General features: G+C 41.0%; 2 protein-coding genes across 4 annotated transcripts in view; both read left to right on the plus strand.

Moving 5' to 3' along the window:
* ncoa2 (nuclear receptor coactivator 2) overlaps positions 1–5,340 on the plus strand; it is a 59,805-nt gene extending 54,465 nt beyond the window's left edge. For all 3 annotated transcript variants that reach the window (XM_051940331.1, XM_051940333.1, XM_051940332.1), the window contains exons 21-22: positions 624–837; positions 2,001–5,340. In XM_051940331.1, the coding sequence (XP_051796291.1) occupies positions 624–837; positions 2,001–2,012 (226 nt within the window). In that variant the 3' untranslated portion in view covers positions 2,013–5,340. The remainder of the gene's footprint in view (positions 1–623; positions 838–2,000) is intronic.
* A 1,743-nt stretch (positions 5,341–7,083) lies between these two features.
* On the plus strand, positions 7,084–11,746 carry prdm14 (PR domain containing 14). The gene is made up of 8 exons (XM_022217879.2): positions 7,084–7,711; positions 7,917–7,970; positions 8,061–8,221; positions 8,301–8,571; positions 8,656–8,858; positions 9,863–9,964; positions 10,917–11,136; positions 11,577–11,746. The coding sequence occupies exons 1-8, from the start codon at positions 7,084–7,086 to the stop codon at positions 11,744–11,746; spliced, it is 1,809 nt and encodes a 602-aa protein (XP_022073571.2).
* The last annotated feature ends 4,140 nt before the right edge of the window (positions 11,747–15,886 follow it).

Here is a 15,886-nt window from a genome sequence, read left to right on the forward strand (position 1 = left end):
TCAAACTGGAACTCCTGATGATCGTTTAGCACACTTTTAAATGGTTAAGATTTTCCAAAAATATTCACAAAAATGGGCAAAACAAGCAGGCCTGACTTTGTAGTCCACTTTGCCCTCCATTTCCCCTCCTCCTACATGACTACTGATGTGCTGTGGAACCATTAGAATAGTGTTGTGAGGATCAGTCAGAGCCGGTTTGTTTGATGCCAGGCCTATTTATGCACATGGAATTTTTCCCCTGTACACACAGAACAGGCAACTAGTGGCTCACAAAAGGATATTCACTGATATAGCATAAAAATGTTATAGATTTGTATTCCTGGCTCAAGCAATCACAGCAGAAGTGATTCAAACAATTGACACTGCTGATTTTTTTGCTCCTTTTATCCTTCAAAATGAGTGTGAATTATACCCATGCTAGGTCAAATATCAGGAACTTCTCATGTTCCTGCAAAGCACTTTGTGTTGCAATTTCTTGCATGGAAAGTGCTAGATGAATAAAGTTTGATTCGATGTTCTAATAGAATTCCTCCTGACTTGTCTTTTCCTTTCTGCATCAGTACCAACATGTTTTAGTTTACCTGACTTACACAGCGTCTTTGCGTCTCCTCCCGTCTCTGCAGTATGTTCTCACAGCAGCAGGCATCACCTCAGTTCACCCAGCAGAATAACAGCAACATGTACAACGGCAATGGCATGAGCCTCAACAATGTCTCTATGGCCACCAACATGGCAACCAGCAGCATGAGCAGCATGGGCCAGATGGCGGGACAGATGAGCGTCACATCCATGGCCTCAGGGCCCTCACCCGGCTTACCCTCCATGGGACAAGAACAGGTAAAAACTACTTGACCAGTGCGGACAGAAATTGTCTTAATGGTTTCAAAGTTTCTGAAAAGGTTGGAGCAGAAATGATAGAACTTCACAGAAGCGTTTTGCCGTTGCTGCGTTAAGCATGGCCCCAGCAAATGAAAGATTTTCAGGTGCTGCCGTAACATCCTCGAGGTATCCCTTCCCTTTACCTTAGAGGTTAACAAAATGGGCCCCTTAAAGTGTTACACAGTGATCTGGGGACCAAGAAATACTAAAAGGTTTGTGTTTCTTTCTCTCCACTTCCGACTCCTCATGTCTGTGTTTGCCTTATGGTAAGACCCTAAGTGTTTGGGTACACTTACTGAACGGCAGTGCTGGTGAATAATTTACTCAGTAGTTTACGTAAGTCCTCTTGTCAGAGTTCTGCTACTTAACTTGAACTTAGAGGACAGTGATGTAATTAGCAGTGGGCACTTCAGAGCCAGACTATTAGAGATATATGGACGTTACTGTGATGGTCAAAGGCTGCTCTGTGTGAACCGCGGACTCATGAGCTGCTTCGTTTAACATGGAAGACCTGACTCCTTCATGCTCTGATCTGTCAAACACTCACTGTACCCGGTTTGACTGGTCATGCTTGGATGTGCATGTAGACAACTTTCATTCAGCCAAACTTGGATAAAGGTAAAAAGGTTTTCTCTTTGCCACCACTCAGTTTCTGGTGGTTATCGTTCATTTACTGTCACCTGGGTTAATCCTTCTTCCTTTGTCTCGCTGGTGTTGTTAGCTTGGTATGTGGAATGCACTGTTGTTGTCCGTGATGCTTTTAAGCCAATAAAGAGCCATTAATATTTAACCAAGGTGCTGCAGTTTGATTGTCTGCACTTCAGACTGTTGTAACATCCCAGTATATGTCACCTGATTTACTTCCCCTGTAGGATTATAGAAAAATATTGGCACTTAGATTATTTCAATTATTTACTGTTTGCCCATTAGTGAAGGCATTTGCGATTTACTGACTTGTTTTAGACCTGACACTACGGTCCAAGATGGTTTCTAATTGTTTATAGTCTTTTACAAAGCTTCAGTTCACTCTAGTCAAGTTAACCAAAACATCTGTGCTGTTGAATTATAGATTCATTAGATGCCTTGCGAGTTTTGACGTAATGTGTGTCGTTTCTCTGCAGAAATACTGTTGACCCTCATGGAGCTCTTCACATGAACCTCAGTGATCAGCTGGTGCAAGGAGCGCGTCGGCCCTTTAAGAATCGAAAATACAAACGCGTAACCAACCGACTGCCCCTTGGACCGGCGAGGTCGTGCCCTGACCCCCACCCCCCCGCCTCTCCCCAGCCCAGATTTGCCGTCTGTCCAGCCGGGGGCGTCTTCGGCAGCCAAACGGACACAGGAGCGTGAAGAGGGCTGGGGACGGATGGCGGATCTCCTGCCCAACATGCCTAACCCTCCTGGAGGAGAGCCTCGTGATGAGCCAGTCTATCTGCCTGTCCAGCTGCATTCACCGTTGTGTGACTTACTGTAGGCCTCCTGGTGGGGTACACTGACTAAAGGGGGCAGCAGTGGGTGGGATCCTTTTGTTCTGATGAATGTATTCCTCTCAGTGGACAGCGGCCATTTACAATCTCATCTCAAAAAAATAACGTACACTGATTTATTTGTTTCTTTTGTTTGATCTCGCTCATTGGTGACATTTCCACATAGTTCCAAAATGGCAGCAAGGACTCCAAGTTATGTTCTGAATTATGGATGGAGCTCAGACACTTAGCCGGGTTTGCCTTTTTTTCTTTTCTTTTTTTTTGCTGTTCTTTATTTTATTATTATTGTTGTTGTTGTTTTAGTTTTTTTCTGTTGTGAAAATTAAGATGTAGAGCGAAGATATGGTGGAGAAAAAAATGATTTTGAAAAACACTGCAGAAGAATGGTTTGAGTGGAATGGTGAATTCTATGATTAGACTAATTTAGTCAAGAGGTTTATATAGTGTATTAAATTAAGTTTTATTTTTCTGTATAGATTCATTTTAATTATTGTAGATGATTCTTTATCCTGGTAGCAAGAAGAGAAATATTTCTAAAAGTGTGAAAAAGGCACTTTTTTTTATCATTTTAACAGTAATGGTTGTATTCTTTCTGAGAAGATTCTTCTATTAACCTGAATTATGGATTATACTTTGGTCCTGTAGTTTCAGAAGATGTCAAAATCAAATATGGTTTAAAATGAATTACAGAGATTGTACATACCAATAAGTAAAACGTTTTCTTTCCTATTTATTTTATTCCTTAGGGTTTTGGTTCTCCCAGCCTGGGCACAACTGCCTCTTGAAGCGGAGCAGTTCTTGTGTTTTTTTTCTTTCTTTTTTGTTTTGTTTTGGGGACATGGAGTTTGAACCTTCACATTCTGACGTTCTGGTACGATGCAGACGGGGGTGGGAGGTCGAGGGACGGGTTGTAAAGGGGTGTGCTGTGTATACAGTGTACAGATTATCGCTTGCTTCTCTGCCTTTAGCATAGAACACAACAACAAAAAAGGAAAAAAAAAAACAATTCAACACAGCCATACAGTAACTCAAAAAAAAGTATAAAAAGTGTGCTTTCTATGTTGTCTGGAGTGAAAAATGCTTCATACAAGCTGCTAGGTGCAAACTGTTCCGGTGTGATGTAAACAAGCAATAACAATTACTTGAGAATCTCTTGGGGTTTTTTGTGTTTTTGTTTTTGTAATTTTTGTACAGTTTCCTGAATAAAAAGGACACATTTTGCTCCGCATTTGGATGCAGTATTAAACACAGTTTTTTATTGCAGTTTGTACCAAGAAAGTCCACATCCACACACAGCGTTCCTATTCGATTATGCAGCATTGGCTGAGACCTGGAGAGGGAGGTAGTTTGTGATCTCCCCCGTTGGCCCTCGCCCTCTCTGCCTCCAGCCGTTCTTCTATAGCAGAGGTCAGAGTTAAGACTGCACGGTTCACGAGACCTGCTCTGACAAACACTTAGCCATATTTTATGACCTCAGGCAGTTAGTTCAACTAGAAAGTGTTCAGTAATGACATGCTGGTCTTGTGCCCCAGTAGGGGTTTGGTTTGACCTTCACAAGATCTAAAGCAAGTCATCTTCTCTAACCTCAAAAGTAGATTTTCCTCAAAATGGGAAAAAAAAAACTTTTTATATTAACTATTTTAACCCAGGACAGACTTTGAGCAAGCCAAATAATCCTCACATTTCAATTGGATTTCTGAATTCTACTCACTTTTCGTTTCGTGGTGAGAGACCACTTGTTGGTCGGCGTGCTTTGAGGCCCACAGAAAACAGGAAATTTACAATGATGTCACTTAACAGGGTCTGATGTAGATGTTGCATCATTAAACAGGAAGAGAATCATTCTGAATGTATTGTCATTAAAGGCCTAAGGATGTGACTGATGGTGTTTCTTGTCAACATGTTGACACCGTGGTGTTGCACAGTTACGCCACGCTCTTCTCAGCATTTCCAAAGTTGCCCATTGTTGCTTCTTTTCTTTCTTTTCTTTTTTTTCTTTTTTGTTTTAGTTCTGTATGAAATTTGAAGTTGTAGCAATCAACTTTGGGACAAGGTCTGCATTTTGGTTGTCCTGCAGGTGTTTTGTGGCTGGGCCTACAGGAGATCACACATTTTTGATAAAAATGCTGTTTTGATTGTAAAATACAGTCGTGCAGAAGAAGCCTTTTGAGCCATTTTAAAGAAGGATTCACAGCCCTTTGCAAATTTCCAAAGATTGTCAAGATTTTGAAATGACTTAAAGCCATGTGGTAGCAGTGCATTTTTTAGCATTTATAATGAGGACAGGTGCAAATAAATGATTTTGCCCATTACAAATATCCAGGCTTTGGACCCACTAAACGAAAATATTATTTTTTTTCTCTTTAACTTATGGTTTTGAAGAACTATAAATGCCCTTTTGTATTGTCTGCCAATTTCTTAGAGCTAAGATGCAACCTTGAAATGCTAAAAACCCTAGCATAATGCCTTAGATTTCGTCCGTTCTCGTTCTTGTACATTACACCGCTGTCTGTATAAATTTGTATAATGACTTGTGTACAATATTGAATGGGTGCATCATTGTTCAACTCTTCTCAGCTGCTGGAGACTCGGTCACGGTTCAAGTTTCCCTCATCTTTGCTCTCTGTTCTGTGTTGGGTTGAAGCCTCTGTTCTTTCATTTCTCCCCCTCCTCACTGTTTCCATGGAAAAGCTGATACATAGGGATATTGAAGCAATATGTAATATACTATATGGACTTTCTGAAGAAAGCTTACTGTTGTGTTTTCCCCCCCGCGGTATTTTTTCTGCATTGTTCACAGGAGTCACACTGTATACCCGCATCGATCTTTGTACCCCTAGTGTGTGTGAGCGTTTTATGCAAAATTAGATATACAAGAGAAGTTAAAACCACAGTTATGCAAGTTGTGAACTAATATGGCTTCGCTGATGCTATTTGCCTTGTAAATAAAGAATTCTGTTATTGCATTATTTAATCGAGTGCCTCTTATTTCGTACGATTGTGAGTGAAGACAGGAGGAAGTTTGCTGTAACTTTTTGTTTATTCCAACAGATAAAAATACACAAAGAAGCGGGGGGTAAGTTTTGTTTTGTTTGTTTGGGTGGTTGGTTGGTGGGTTGTTTCTCTTTATTATTCTAATAAATTGCGTAATGGCAAATTTAAAGTAAAATCGAAATTTGCCGAAAATTATATCACATTATATGCGAATACTCTAAATATTGACACTGGGTAGGCCCACTTTCTTGCTTTTCTTGTTCTTTTATATTTGATATTTGTCGTTTACCACGTTAAAACACACCAGAATTGAGCCTGGAAGAGCCTTTATGCAAATAGCGTATGCAAAACTAGAACTATAATCCATAGAGTTGAACGTAAAACACGTTTTAAAAAGCACAAACCACAATTGATATCAGGCCTGCACGAAAATGATCGAAAAACTAACGACAAGCAAGACAACAAGTCAGTTTTTGAGTGGCAGAAAAACGCAGTTTTCTCTCCAAATCGTGACCCATTTGTACTCCCTCAGATAAAATCTAATCAAGGGAATGTGGTGGAGGAGGGGGAGGGTGTGTTCTTATGGAAATGTTTGGCAACCTCTGAATTGGCCTCATTGTGGCTGCTGTGTGGAGAAGTTAACGGGGTGGAGCATTGACAAGTATGAGGTGGAGATTGGCCAATAGGAGCTGAGAAGAAGCATCTCCAGCAGACCTGGCTGTGTTCAGGATGGATGCCCTCAGATGACCGCTGACAGAGAAGCTGCAGCAGCAGACATCCACCCTGAAGTTCAGACTTTGCCTGCAGAATTTGGAGATTTGTCTGCAGGAATCTCTGAGGGCATGACGGAGACAACTTCACTGTGAAACCGCTCTAATTTATTTCAGAAGGTAAGTTTCTTTTCTAGTTGCATATTTTTACCTTCTCTCTGGTACTATTCGGTCGCATTTGATCTGTAGTTAAAAAAAATTGCAAATCCTCGAAACAGAAATACAAAAGGAAAGCAAAATTGGGTACAAGGTATTAAAATTGTGCACTCTTGTCCCCCCAGCCTTCTTTCTTTTGGTCATCATTGCTTGGTAATAGTAAAAGTCTATAAAATGCCTCATTGATGTTGACCTCTGCTCCGACCGCCTGTTCCTTTATTAGTGTCATGACCCTGATTTGTCTCTCTATTTACTGGCTGATTGGTGAACGGTTCCTAAAAAACACACACCATGTTCCAGCGGGTTATTTAAAGCCGCTGATGAACATTTGATGTGTGACCTCTCAGCTGGAAATATTGCAAAATCAGCTGACCTTTCACTGCATATTGCTGTCCCACGTCCCCAAATTGCTTTGTTCAATATGAACCCAATATTTCAGTCTGTTGTACCCAGTTTAATGGCTGAGGTTATTTGCAGTGTTTTTACACAGGAAAAATAACCTCACAGCTTGAATTTACAGCCTGGTATTGTTTTTCTGTTGTTATATATCACTTTGGGTCTGTTTTTACTGGAGATAATAGTTCGCGAAGTTACGTAAAAGCTTTTTCTGGTCTTAAAATAATAAATTCAGGTGTGGTCAACCTCTTTTGGTGTTTCCCTTTTTAGATTTCTTCCATTAAACTTTTATAACTCCCCCCTGCTTCCTCTCCCATCCCCCTCCTCCTTGCATCTCCCTCACCCCCTGAAGGACACATCAGCTTCTCCATTTGAACCTTCAGCTTCACCTCCGTGCTGTCATGTCCGTGTCCCTGCCCAGCATCCCTGTAATGCTGAAGGACAAGAGCTACCCAGTCGGCATGCTGAAGGGCAGTCCCGCCCGGGGCTTCTACCCTGCCCCTTTCCCCGGACCCCACTCCCACTACGTGGACTTCTTCCCTCGGACGCAGAGCCTCCTCCACCCTCTCAAGTCTCTGGGTCGCCTGGTGTCGGACACCCAGGCTTCCCTGCCGCTCAGCCTGCCCGGCGGGGTCCCTCCTTTCCTCGGCCAGAGCGGCCACAACGCCTCGGTCCTCCACGAACACGTGTTGAGCGCCTCCGGGATCCCGTATCTGAGCCACATGTTGCCCGGACACCCGCTGTACTCCAAACCCGAGGAGCTGGCTGCTGTGGTGACCGAGCACGCCGCCGGTCCGCTGTCCTCAGACTTCAGCAGCCCGTCCAGCGAGAGATCTTCATCTGCGTCTTCCTCCGTCAACACGCCGCCCAAAGAGAGCTTATTCCGCGCAGAACTGTCCCCGGAAAAACGGGCTGCGCGTTTTAATTTCAGCGAGGACGACCTGTTCATGGTGCTGTACGGTTACTCAGGCAGCCAGGAGCGCAGCGTGGGTCATGCTATTTCAGGAGTTTCCTTTCCAGAAAACTCAGGTGAGACTTCAGTTAGGGTTGTATTGAGATATTCTAATTTTGTTTGGGGCGTAACGATATAATGGCTTCACTAAATCTCCAGAAATGTCTAAAAATGCATCTTTCTAGTGACCATCAATGCAGCATTTCCAATAAAGTCCACACAGCAATAACATTAAAGAATCTATGACTTAAATGTATTAATTTGTGTTTGTTTTGTACTCAGTTTCTGATTCCCACATTCTGTCACTGGACAAAGATACTCTTGAACTTCCAGAGGGTAAGCAAATACCACTTTTTTTCTTTTTAATCACATTTAACTGCATGCTGGACTTCTAAAATCTGACTCTATTCTGTTTTCTTGCTGCAGGGTTAACCATCCTCCAGGCAGCGTGGGGAAACGCTTCACACTGTGGGGTTTTCACAGATAAAGGCAGCATCCCTAAAGGCACGCGTTTTGGACCTTTCCAGGGAAAACTAGTGAACACCAGCGAGATCAAAACATACGATGACAACACTTTGATGTGGGAGGTAAAGCGCTGAATTAGTGTCCTGGTCCTGTTTCTGCAGCGTTACCTGCGTCATTGAAACACTCTCCTCATTCTCTCAGGTGTTTGAAAACGGCCGGTTGAGTCATTTTGTGGACGGCAGAGGAGGATCTGGAAACTGGATGTCTTTAGTGAAGTGTGCTCGCTTTCCCGAGGAGCAGAACCTGATTGCAATGCAGGTCCAGAGTCAGATTTTCTACGAGGCCTGCAAAGAGATCACACCAGGCCAGGAGCTTTTGGTTTGGTACGGAGACTGCTACATGCAGTTCCTCGGAATCCCTCTGACACTGAAGGACCCCAGAGAGGACACCACCGTGGTTCCTCCCACTGAAGGTCAGAATGCAACATTTTCTTGCGTAAAAGCTTAATTTATTTTACCAGCATATTAAACATTGTTTTTCTGTTTTTACCCCCCAGATTCTGGTGAAGGCTTTAAGTGTGACAGATGTGGGAAGGTGTTTGCCTACAAATATTACAGAGACAAACATCTGAAATACACGCGTTGTGTGGATCAAGGAGACAGGAAGTTTCCCTGTCACCTCTGCAACAGATCTTTCGAGAAGAGAGACAGATTACGGATCCACATCCTACATGTGCACGAGAAACACAGGCCTCACAAGGTAGTAAAACGCTGCATATACACGTCTATGTTTATTGCATTTGCCTAAAATGTCCCAGAGAAATGTGATGTAAAAGAGTGCGTGGTGCTGAATGAACAGCTCCCTGTGCTGCCAATTAGAAAGCGTCAATCTGGCCAAAAAAGAAATGATTGTCTGCTAAAAACTGTTGTTAAAGCTTCATTTCCCAGTTTTATCCGTCTACAGCTGCTTTAATCTGAATCAAACAGTTGTAACTTGCAAATATACCAAATTTTATAACTGTATTACAAGTGAAAGTGCATCTTTGGGACTGTTTATTGTTTCTTGTAACGAAATAATTGTGACCAGAAAATGTATGTTGTTTATTACATTATTAGGCCTAAAATTTAGGATTATTACAGGTACCACTATAGGACTGTTTTGATGTTCAGTCAAATGAGTTTGGAATACAAATAAGGAAATTATCCCTGATGCAATTGATGATACTATAAGGTATAATCTTTAAAATGTAACCCTAATGGATGAAATCAAATCTGTTGTATGAATTATTAGCATTTCTGTCCAAATGTAAGGAGTACAGTCATTATCTAATCTATTAATTAAGCTCATTAAAATAACTGGATTGGTTATAATCCGGGGTACAGAACAGGTTAATGACTATTTAATCCAGAAGAAAAGCAACTATAGATGTATGTGAACTGAGTAACTGCAGTATTTGGCAGATGATACCTGATACCCTAGATTTTTATTAGGCCTCACAAAAAGTAGACCTGTAGTTGGTGATAACTTAAGCTTACAGAATCAATTATCACAGCTAAACGATATCGAAACGTTGCCATTAAAACACAGAATTAAAATGTTATTTCCACCATCGAGAACCACCAATATTTAATTGTGATATTTTTTCCACATTAAAGAAATCAGCCTTTAATGCATTTCACATCTTCCATTATTTTTATCGTCCAAAATAACAATGCCAAATTTAAATAACTAAAGTAACCTTGTTATATTTGCCTTGTTTGCAGTGTTCAGTGTGTGGAAAAAGTTTCTCCCAGTCGTCCAGTCTCAACAAACACATGCGGGTTCACTCTGGAGAAAGGCCGTACAAGTGTGTTTACTGCAATAAGGTAAGAAGCTTTTTTTAACCCAATGCAATGCTGCTTTTAAAGCGTTTGGCTATTCAGTGCAGTGTTACTTAAAATTTAGTATCTCTCAAATAAGTTTTAGGAATAAATATGCAGATAAACGACTTAAATGTCAGATTTGTTTGCTAAAAATTTAGTATAGTAAGATACAATATAACTTCAAATTGTAGGAGTAGTACCAAAAACCTTAAAGAAAGTTTCATTCAGGAAACGAAAATAATAATTTTATCAGCAATAACAAGTAATACTCTAATGGAAGTCTTTCCAGGCTTTTATTACTCACTCTGGTTCAGTAAACCTGCAGTTTTTCCTCTTTTGTCTCTTTCAAACTGCTTCATCTTCCTCGTTTCACGGTGCGTTTGGCACGAGCTCCTTATTATTGTGTCTCTTGGCGGGCACGCGCTGCGGAGACACTTAGATGCTAATTACGTCCAGATGTACAGCCTCCCTTTGTCCGCTCACATTATACGGTGAATTTATGGCTCTGGAATGAGCAGAAGTGTTTTTGTTCTTTCTTCTCGATATCCTCCCCTTTTTTTTATGCAGCTCCCACGACGTTTTGTTTAAGATAATCCGCCTTTCTCCTTATCGGGGCTGCTGAAACCGGAGCCTCCGCCTGGGACCAGCGGTTTACAGTGTTTTGGAGTGTGGCTTTACGCAGAAAAAACACACTAAAATTCCTAAAATATGCTCAATTTCTAATGCTATAAATGATAAAATCTTAATTTTAAACTGCTTAAAGTTTTTTTCAGAGACCCATTAAACATCAGTAGAAATGGAGGTGTATTTTGAATTAGCTTATTTTAAAAAGTAGTTAAGCCGCTTTATTAGCTTGCTAGGCTTTGAAAAGCAGCTTTGCGTGTGTTAAATTGTGACTTAAATCATAAAAAGGAGAAATTATCTTTACTAATTCTCTTAAATTCGTCTTCTTCAGGCCTTCACCGCCTCCAGTATTCTGCGCACACACATCCGCCAGCACTCCGGAGAGCGGCCCTTCAAGTGCAAACACTGCGGCAAGGCCTTCGCCTCCCACGCCGCCCACGACAGCCACGTCCGCCGGACCCACGCCAGAGACAAGACGCACCCCTGCGGCCTGTGTGGAGCCGCTTTTCAGGAGGAGCAGGAGCTCAAATACCACATGAAAAGCCACAAAAGTAAGAACTTATTTCAATACAAATACGAAGAGACCTAGCTTTAAATAGCCACGACTATAATCAGCTGCTTTTAGTGCTGTTTTGTGGTGTTCTAAGGTGATAAAAGCATTTAAGATAATTTCGAAGACTAAACGTGGTTAGTTAATATGATTCCATATTAAGAGAAATCGGTTACAAGTTAATTATTGGCATAAAAGAGGAAACCGTGCCCCTTTAATCACTTTTTTGGGTTTGTTTTTGTTATAATTTGCCTTGTTTTTTCATGAAAACATTTGGTTACAGGGTACAGAATAAGAGTTTATTTACATATAATGCACAAGCAGGTTTTTGCTTTTCGGCTGTCTTTACAAAAATGCAAATATTGCACGAAGCAAAACGAAAATATTCCATTAATCCCGCATTGAAAGCTGCTTATTTATTGCCATATTTCCTCACAGCAGAAAGACAGACTCTGGACAGCACCGGGGCTCCGTCCTCTCCTGGGAGTGGACTGCAGGAAGAGTCCGCATTCCCAGTGAAAGACCATCCAAAAATACAGAAGAACAGCGGACAAAGCTTCCCTTACTCCGGGTTGACAGTTTTAAACTCAGAATATAGGCCCTGGAACTGAACTGCATTATCCTTAATAATCTATTCTAATTATGTGATGGAGATTTTTAGACCCTACAGATATACCAAAAAAATTAAATGAAGTTTATGGTGAGAGCATGAAAGGTAAATCTAAACCTGCAAGAACCATCTTTTGGGTTTTCTTAATATCACTACTGCATCTAAAAACGAATATCGGTTGTCTAGGCCTTTTCAGCATATAATAATTTCAATCATTAGGAAAATGTGTTTACATCTATTTATTTATTGTGGTGTGTGTTCTGTGGCTTAAAGCTTTCACTCTGCAATAATTTCGTTGGCCCAGTTTTATTACCTAATAACACAATTATGATTATTATGATTATTATTATTGTTATTATTATTATTGCCTTGGATTTTCTTGCATCGACTAAGCTTAAAAAGCAAAGCTATTTCCATCATTGTAGATTCGAGCCTCTTTGTGTATAACGTAAATGTTCTATCCTCTCTTAATTTATAAGGTATGATAATATTTTTACTGTGATGTAAGGCTGCCAGAAGCAATCAAAAACTGTCGTGGTTTGTTCTCTTTGAGCATCTGCCTTTTCACCATTAACGGACAATAAAAATCAGCGCATGGAAACGAGGTTGTTGCTTTTGGTTTGTTTCATTCAAATCACAACGGGATATATTCAAAACGAAATAATAGAGAACCAAATTAACCACTGGGGTTGTGATAAAACTTGAGAGATTTTTGTCAGAAACGTGTAACTTAATTTTAAATGCAAAATTAAACTAAAATGATATGCATCTTGTTTCAGCAGTTATGACATTTACTGTTTCTTGCAGTTGTGTTAAGAGTGACGCTAAAAGGAGAGTTTAAAATGTTAAATAATTTAGATGATGCTCCGTGAAAGGTGCCTGGGTTGTGTCCACTTCCACTCATCAGTCCAGTCACGATATGTGTCCCTCTCATGTCTGCTGTCTCTTTCTTAGCCTTGTGATGAATCGGAGGCTGCATGCTCACAGTAAAAATGAACAATCCCTACTGGACCGAATGAATGACAATGGAGTTAAGCAGAAAGGTGGTCTATTGCTCCTCACACAAAGGAGCTCATAGTGACTGACATCTGCCCTCACACCGTCACCAACTGTCCCACATGTGTCTCTACAAGATCAGATAGATAGATAGATAGACAGTGTTGATGTGTGTGTCAGTGGGTTGCTTTGAGGAAAGCACCAATTGGTACTGTGGTGGTGGCAGCAGCATGGGGTCTGACAGATGACACAGTGTCCGGTCTTTGTCTCTGTGCTCTGTTATGTCGCCTTTAACCTCAGGGTCACCACATTTCACACTGAGGGCATGTCACTACAACACCATAACTGAATGCTAAAGCACCGATTCAAGCATAGAAGAGAAAAAATCAAAAGAAAATTAACCCTCGTGTCGTCCTGCTGGTCAAAATTGACCTGTTTTAAAGTTTGAAAATGTGGAAAAAAATATATAGATCTTCACAGTGCAACTTCTGATGTCCACATGTTCAACATTTTGGGAAATCTTTGAGCATTTTTAGGTGGTAATAAAATAAATGGGGAAAAAAATGTTTCCTTAAGAACATTAAAAAAAATCAACCAAAATCCTTCAAATTTCGCTGGATTTTGGTTGATTTTTTGTGAATGTTCTCAAATAAAATATCACAAATTTTACTGATATTTGCAGTCACTTTAGATATTTTTAGGATAAAGGTTTCTACTCATTTAAAAAAAAATTATCGAATTTGTTTTTTTTTTTAAAAACAAACAAACAATACTTTCAAGGGAAAAGTTTAAGGAATTATTGGAATTTTCTTCCTGAAAGTTTTGCAAATTTTCAGAAATTTGGGGAATTTTTTTTGCTGATTTTCTTGGATTTTTTTCAGACAAAGAAGCAATATTTTTGGTGCTCATAAATGGGGACAACAGGAGGGTTAAAAATGATTCTTCAGCTTGCATGATGCAAATCAGTCCCTGTCTGCAGGGAGAAGAGCAGTAAAGACAGCAGCACTCAGTCCTCCCTCTCTGTTTACTTTCTGTAACGGATGGACAGCAGCCATCAGGGTCAGGGGTCGCCTCCTCACTGAATGTTTAACAGTCTCCCTCTCCCTTCAAATAGACAAAATATGGACGCTTGAACAAGTGTAGATCAACCTTCATTACTCCTGCCCCTCCCATGTATACAACCCCCTAGCCACCATGGAGGGGCCTGCTGTGAAAGGACAGGATACTCCCCTTTGTGGTGTTCCAGGAGCAAAGGGGTGGAGGAGAAGGATGGGACAAGAAACAAAGACAGAAGGAGAAAAAGGGACAATGAGCTGCCAGAGCTGAAATACTGAGATTGTTAGCGTGTTGTGCTAAGAGACTGGTTTTACTAGCACCTCTCCGATTGGCTGATTTAGTACATGATGCTCTAGAATGGAAGAATTTTTACCTAGGTCGTTTATAGGAATTGATTTCACACTTAACCTCCTGGCGAGTTAACAGGGCCTCTAAAGGGCTATCCATCAGATTCATCTCTATATTAATGTGATATTAATGATAGGAGAGGTGGAATTTAATGGCTTCAGTTGGCAGAGGTTAATTCCCTCTGAGTTTGAAGCAAAGGATCATAACTCTACGAAACAATGATAAAGCTCTGATACTTCTTCAAATGCATTCCATTAATGTGGTGGCAATAAAGTTTAATGCTGTGATTAATTAATAATGTTATTGATATAAAGAGGAGAGTGAAATCATCCTACAACTGGGGCTACTTCATGCATTTTAATGCATTCTCTTCTCTTCTCTTCTCTTCTCTTCTCTTCTCTTCTCTTCTCTTCTCTTCTCTTCTCTTCTCTTCTCTTCTCAGTCTGAGCTGAGTAGTCGGATGCTCTGATGTATTAGCTTCTATTGATTGCCTAATAGCTGTCAGTGTGTGCTGTAGTCTGATGTTGATGCTAGCCCTTGTTCCAGACAGACCTCAGACATTCAGCTGAGTGGACTCATAAACTATAACCACACCAGCTCTCTGTCCATCTGTGCCTCAGTCTGCCTCAAACCACATGAAGGATGAAGATAAAGGAGACTTTTTAAAACCTGCAGAGAATTTTGATACTTTTTTTTATTAGTCAGTAACATTCTCTGCATTAGGTTTGAATGTCTTTTGTCTCTTTGTCACTATATTCTTAAAAAATACACAAAAACAAGCACATTTTGTGGATGTAGTTGGTCCTTACTTTTATCAGTCTTATTGAATATGCTGCTGAGCAGTACCTCCGCAGAGTTAAAGGGAGAACCAAACCTTCCTTATTGTGTTGTTCATTTCAAATCTGTTATTTTATTGTGATATTGTACTAATATCACACTTTGCCTTTCAATTTTCTCTGTGAGTAAAAGAGGGTAGATTTAACGTACATTGTTAGTGAACACTGACAGTGGATTTTCTCTCTAGTTTTACCTACTTTGTTGCACTTTATCCCAGCTTTGTGACTTCTGCCTTTAGAGAAACATTGGAGTTAAGTCATTTCAGTTTGAATGGATCCGCTGAACTGCGCTCCCCCTCTTATTTCCCCTTAAGTCTTGACACGGAGCTGATCAGCTTGTGTCCTGCCATTCTCGCCTCAGGTTGGAGCTGCTGTTGATTTCCACTGGGACTGTGGACAGTACAGCGGGACACATGCAGGGAGGCTCAGCGGCCTGCATGCTGCTGGCTGGCTGAAAGGCAGATCAAACACTGTCTGCAAAGCCTCTCCATATTGCTCCTGAGTGTGTGTCTCTTCTAGGTGGGCAGATGGTCTTATCCTGCTCTGTGGGGGCTGGTGTGAGGTTCCACTGTGGTCCCACGGGACAACATATTTGCTGATGCGCTCTCACACACATGCACACACACTTTTAAACTCATCCATCCATCCATCCATCTATCCATCCATCCTTCCTTCCTTCCTTACTTCCTTGCTTACTTCCTCCCTTCCTTCCTCCTTTTTGAACTGTGTAACCCCTGATGGACTGCAGGGTTTCTCCTTTAGGTCGATTCATATGCGGCTGTGCTCGGAGGAGTAAATCTGCTTGTAGGTTGACATGCAGCATTGTCATTCGGGATGTTAGAAAGTGTTATAGGGTCCTTCTCCCCGTGCATCACGCTTTACAATAGTTCCCTGTGTGCTTCTTC

Source organism: Acanthochromis polyacanthus, chromosome 20 (assembly GCF_021347895.1).
Source record: "Acanthochromis polyacanthus isolate Apoly-LR-REF ecotype Palm Island chromosome 20, KAUST_Apoly_ChrSc, whole genome shotgun sequence".
Lineage (NCBI taxonomy): Eukaryota > Metazoa > Chordata > Actinopteri > Pomacentridae > Acanthochromis > Acanthochromis polyacanthus.